The sequence below is a fragment of the Vollenhovia emeryi genome, unplaced genomic scaffold, assembly GCF_000949405.1.
Source record: "Vollenhovia emeryi isolate VEMERY1.0 unplaced genomic scaffold, V.emery_V1.0 DF941260.1, whole genome shotgun sequence".
Classification (NCBI taxonomy): Eukaryota; Metazoa; Arthropoda; class Insecta; order Hymenoptera; family Formicidae; genus Vollenhovia; species Vollenhovia emeryi.
The window spans coordinates 1-5,667 of NW_011965106.1; the positions used below are offsets into that span (position 1 = coordinate 1).

The following is a 5,667-nucleotide window of genomic DNA, read 5'->3' on the forward strand; positions in this document are numbered from 1 at the left end:
GGAGGTCTGCCCTCCAATTTCTTCTTTACTGCTGCCGAAAACGACATCTAACGTAGAACTTAGAACTAAAAATAATCGATAATTGACGCGATCTCCTATCTTATCGACACTAATCGAGTTCGCCAGCGGCTTTAGCATCCCCTTAAATGATCCGTAACTTGGAAAGCAATATTATGTTCTGCAAAAAATGCAGCTAATTTTATTTCCGCTCGTTTCACTTTATCATCATGAGAAACTACGTAATCCTCGAAAACGTTATTATTAACGTTTTCGAGGTTTTGACCTTTGATGTTATCTATATGTTTAGCCGTTCGTGAATGCTTTATCAAATCTGTCCTACAACATCTAATGCTGACATTACATGCTATACAAAATGCTTTATTTACTTCGGAATGGAAAGCCAACCATTCTTTAAAAATATTTTCATTTAACCATTTATTTTGAAATTGTCTATTATATGGCTTTTTACCGGCTTTTTTAGCAACATTTGGCTCCATAATACACAATATTGCACAAGTAATAATTACATAAATAATAATATATTACTTACATTTTCATCCCGCACACCTAACCTTCCTGCTGTCCCAAATCCCGCCAGAACTGTCGGTGTTCATCTCCCACATCATATGTACGTTACTGAATTTCACTGCTATTGCAGTACGCATGCGCCAGAAAGCGGCACAGCTAACATCACTGATGGTACAGTAATTGAAAATCCTGTACAGATTACAGTACCACAAACATCAAACTCTTCTAATGAAAGTGAGAAATCAAGGGTAAGTGACTCTTTCCCCCAATCATGGAGTCAACAACAGAATTTGCAACAGAAAAAAAGTTAGTATTATTTATTTATGCAATCATTTTTTCTTAAAATGCTAGATAATAGTAGTTTTAGTAATAAAAGTTTTAGTAATAAATTAAAAATCTAATTCAAATCAAATACACGATTTATATTAACTATATATTAACTTTCTGATATATCTATAATGTATTAACGTTAATATTTTATTATTTTTAAGAAGTAAAGGTGCACGATACCTCAGATGTAACAAAAGCTATATTATCAGCCCTAGAAAGTGAACCCGTGAGAAAACCAGATGCAGTCGATGGATTTTTACTCCAAATAGGAGACAGATTACGAGCTCTTCCATTACGTGAAAGAAATCAATTTGAAATACAAATTCTATCGCAACTGTTTGAATTGGAACAAAACGTATCTCTACTTTGAAAATTTTTTTTAATAACTATTATTGGTCTGAGATATGTATTTACGTAGTTTATAGTTTTATGTATAATACACGCAGTAAAGTTTTTATGTATGAATAGTTCATCACAAAAAAGGTTATTGTCAAATAGTATACCTCAAAAGTCATTATCCATTGCCTTCTGCCACTGAAATGGCAATGCACCAGAGCCAACAAAAAAATCTGCATAAGCATTTCGAATTTCGATACCATTCTTAACGAATTTGCCTCTAGTAACTGGCAATGAGCTAAATCCTTGAGAAATGATATTGCGATCTTCTGGAGTTATATGTGCATATATATTTTTTGAAAGCAATTTTTCCTCATTAATAATGATGAAATTGTGGAGGGCGATTGTTGCTTGAACAATTTTTCGTGCATTTGCAACACTTGCAATTATAGGTTTTCTATAAATCCTCCATCTTGCTGCTAGAATCCCGAAAGCGCTTTCGACAACCCGTCTTGCTCGACTGAGTCTATAATTGAAAATTTTCTTCCTCAGATCCAAACTGCTACTTCGCGGATACGGTCTCATCATATACGTTGTTAATGGAAAGGCCTCGTCGGCTAACAACACATAAGGCAATGCTGGTCCACTACTTTCGACAGGCTTAACATTTGGTAACTTGAATGTACTGTTACGTCTGGCGACTCTACGGAGCACGAGACGCGGCTTCGCCAGGAACAGCTGGATTCCTGGAAAGCGAGCCGCACGTGCCGTCGGCCGAGCAAGCGTGTTTACGCGCCGCCCGCGCGTCGCGCCTCGCCTCGCGCGCCCCGGCTCCGCGAGCGCGTCGGCTGCAAAGCCGCTACTGAAATGCGCGGAACCGTTGCTTCGCGCATTTCTCACCTCTTCTCTTCGTTTCTCTTTCTCAGGACGCTATCGCGCGCCGCATGCGGTGTGCCATTATTGCGGCTACTATTAAAAGAGTGTTATAAAAAAAAGGAAAGGGATCGAGAGATCGCCGTAGCCGCGATACTGGCGACCACATCAAACCAATTCGAACGCGAACCGATGTGCCACGCGACGTTGTCGCGCGCCGCGACCGATGTTTCGCACGCGCGCAACCGTCGGTCGCGCCGAGCGCGCGGCACGGCTAATATTATGATTCGCGGAAAGGACACGCTTCTAGTGGGAATCCACGAGGATTCCACGGGAAACGTTAGGCGAGGATTTCCCCCTCACGTAACCGCGATCGGTGCCCCCTTTCCGCGCGGGGCCACCGAATTTTCGTATATAAGGGGCGATTTCGGAGCGAAGAACGCTCTCGTTCGCGATCGCTCCTCTGAGCTTTACCGATCTAATCCGCAAGTAAGCACTCAGTCGCGGGAATTGGCCCTCCGACGGCCTTAGCCGCAGCGCCGATCCAAGGCGTCGGACTTAGCCCCAGTGAGCCCACTCTCGCGCGCGTCTCAGCCGCGTGAACAACTTGGTTTCGCCGAAGCCTGCACAGCCTTCTACTCTCAGGCTCCGTCGAACCGAGAGAGCCGCCGCCTTTCCTTCGCTCGGCGCTAATAGTTGTAACTTCTTTTGTTCTCTTTATTATCTCGACACAGAAACAAGCACAAGTGTAAGTGACAGTGCGAAGTTCGAATAAACTCTATATCGGTGCTAACCAGACAATTGCTATTATTTCGCGCCTACACCCGCGGCTAATCTCCACGTGTCGTGCTGTGCAAAATAGTGTTGTGCCCCCGTGAAGTGTCCCCGACCGTCCTCATTCCCTCGGCGAGCCTCCAGCCTCCACGAGACCCTCTGCACCTGTCCGGATCGCGCGACGAGCCGCGTCGACCGGAGTCCGTCTCTACCTCGCGTGAGCTCCTGTTCCCCGACCAGCGCGGCTAACCGTCGCCGTCGGCCGGGCCAGGGACGCACCAGCCACCGCCTACGGCCTGAGCGCGCTCCCCGCGCGTTCTTGCCGCCTTCTCTTCCCGCAGTCCCGTCTTCTCGCCGATCCTCGTCGTCCCGCCTTCCGTGTACTTCCCTCCGTGTGACGTCGTGTAAATTCTTCGTGTCCATCGCCAGCGACCAAGTCGCCTAATTCGAAAAATTCGCCATGTCCAGCCATGGGAAAACCACGTCGGTCTCGCCGCGGAGGTAGGAAGGTGCAGCTGAAGCGACTGACCGGCGACTACACGAGGTACGGGAGGTTCGACCCGTCTATCTTCCTCGGGGCGGCTCCTAGGGCCCCAGTAGGCTCGCGCACCACGCCACAGCCGCGGACCTTCTCGCCCGCGATCCCGCGCGCTCCGCTTCCAACGGCCGGGGAACTATTCGCCCGGCCCGCGAATCCACGGGTCCCTCTGCCGCGAGCTGACGCGGCCGTCGCCAAGCCGGAAGTCACCGCCGGTCGTCCGGCTCCTCCTGCTCAGGGTCGTGGGCCCGTCGTACGAGCCATAGAGAGCCTCACTACGAAAATAAAGCTAATATTAAGAGAAGCAATAAAGCCGCGCTAATCAGGCTGCGTCGAGAACTCACGAATCACTCTTACCCGGAATCGCCCTTCCCGCACTGCATCCGCTCGGCCCTGTGCGAAGAGCGAATCCTCGTACTCTTCTCCCGCGAGTAGCATCCTCGTCCACTTCTATATCTTCGTACGTTTCTTTTCACACCTTTTAACGCAGACACAAAACCACAAACCAACGCGCCCACCGCGCGCGCGTCCGCGAGCCCGCCGCCGCCGAACGAGCCCCGGAGAATCGCGGACGTAATAGTACCTTCCTCAAAATGTCTTCCTATATCACTATTTTTAAAAACTCCCCATCGCTTTGTCTCCCCTCTGCACTAATGTCGACCATAGTAAAATGGTATTTTGCATCGCTTATCGCCAACAAAATTATGCTATGGTATTTCTTATAATTGAAATATGTTGAGCCACTATTTGGCGGAGCCTGTATTCAAAAATTGTATATGTATATAATTATATCATTCATTGAACATTAATAAGAAAAGGTACTTCACAATAAATATAAACCAACATACTTTGACTAATATTTCTTATAATAAATTATTCGTGTGATATGAAGTATAAATACGTAGTGTGTAATTAGTTATTTTAATCAAAATTTATAAGAAAAAACCTTTGTTTATATAGGTACCTGCAGTGCAATGTGTTTTCCGTCAATACGGACTACACAATTTGGATAATTCCAAAGTTGCTCGAATTCGTCAGCAAGTTTTTCCCAATTCTTTGGACTGTCATAATGAAACACTGTTTCCTTTAAAATATTCCATATTTTCTCGCAGGTCTCTGATATTATTTTCGACACAGTATTATGGCCAAGTCGATAGGCATATGAGATAGACGCCATACTGTCTCCTGATGCCAAATATCGAAGTGTTATACATATGCAAACGTGTTTCAGGAGGAATTGGTTCTCGTATAACATGTTGTTTAACTATAAATGGACCGATGATTTTAAGTAATTCTTGGAATATTATAGGATCCATTCGGAAATAATTGACAAATTTTCCTTTGTCCTCAGTTTCCATTTCTTTTACAAGATTGTTACTCGCTCCTTATAACAATCGCCGATGTTCAGAAAATAAAGGTCTCACCCAATATCGACGCATTTTCTTAGACTTTTCTTTGCTTACTACAGTTGAGTAAAGCGCAAATAATAGAAATATTTTACGCCGAAATTCTTTCTGATAAAAAATATTGTGCCTCGATCGTTTTAATTTATTTACTAAACAGCAAACAGCAAGTAATACACTTTCTGAATCCATTCTTTTTGCTATAAAAAGAATAATTTCCATATTTCATTAAATTGATATAATAATAAACAATTTAAAATTTAATAAATGCTTACTGTAAAGCGAAAATAAACTTGACATTAATTAAAATTAAGCCAAAGTTCAGGTTCAAACCCTGATTGAGGTAATATTTTTCGCCGTAAATTTTTTATATTATTAAAAATGACAGGTATGGTCAAGAAAACACTAACATTGTTAACTACCGCTGGCGACATTGAAGAATTTTTATTAGACAATTAGATTACTTAGTTCAACAATAACTGTTAATATAGAAATTGAATTTGCTCCAAAGATGGAATAGCATATATGATGCAATCTAATCTAGTAAAATATAAAATAAAAAACCCAGTGAGAATAATTCGTTCGAAACAATATCGAATTGATGTTGAAATCGTTAAATCGATATCGTTTCGATGTCAATCGACGAATCATTTTTCTCTCTCTCTCTCTGACTAGGAATGAAACTTCTGACAGAAAAACATCCAAAAGACAGTATACACACACGCACGTGCACGCACACACGTTCATGCACAAATTATAAACGCCTACCTCCCAAGTTATTAAGAATTTTTGTCCATAAAGGTTTTTGTTCTTACTGCCACTAGAATATAATTCCGATCTTAGTTCAGCATCATTGCCAAGTAGTGATTGATGTATTCATATATA

At 43.1% G+C, this 5,667-nt stretch overlaps 1 protein-coding gene across 1 annotated transcript; it reads right to left on the minus strand.

Annotated features, from left to right (window-relative positions):
* Positions 1–1,362: 1,362 nt before the first annotated feature.
* Positions 1,363–4,556, minus strand: LOC105571074. The gene is made up of 2 exons (XM_012028546.1): positions 4,373–4,556; positions 1,363–1,940 (listed from the first exon to the last, which is right to left on the minus strand). Exons 1-2 carry the CDS (start codon positions 4,554–4,556, stop codon positions 1,363–1,365), a joined length of 762 nt encoding a protein of 253 aa, XP_011883936.1.
* Between the last annotated feature and the right edge of the window lie 1,111 nt (positions 4,557–5,667).

Coding starts and splice junctions, on each gene's coding strand:
- LOC105571074 (XM_012028546.1), bottom strand. CDS start 4,556: ATGGCGTCTATCTCATATGCCTATCGACTTGGCCATAATACTGTGTCG. Junction 1,941..4,372: donor TTATCCAAATTGTGTAGTCC/GTATTGACGGAA, acceptor CTCGCTTTCCAG/GAATCCAGCTGTTCCTGGCG.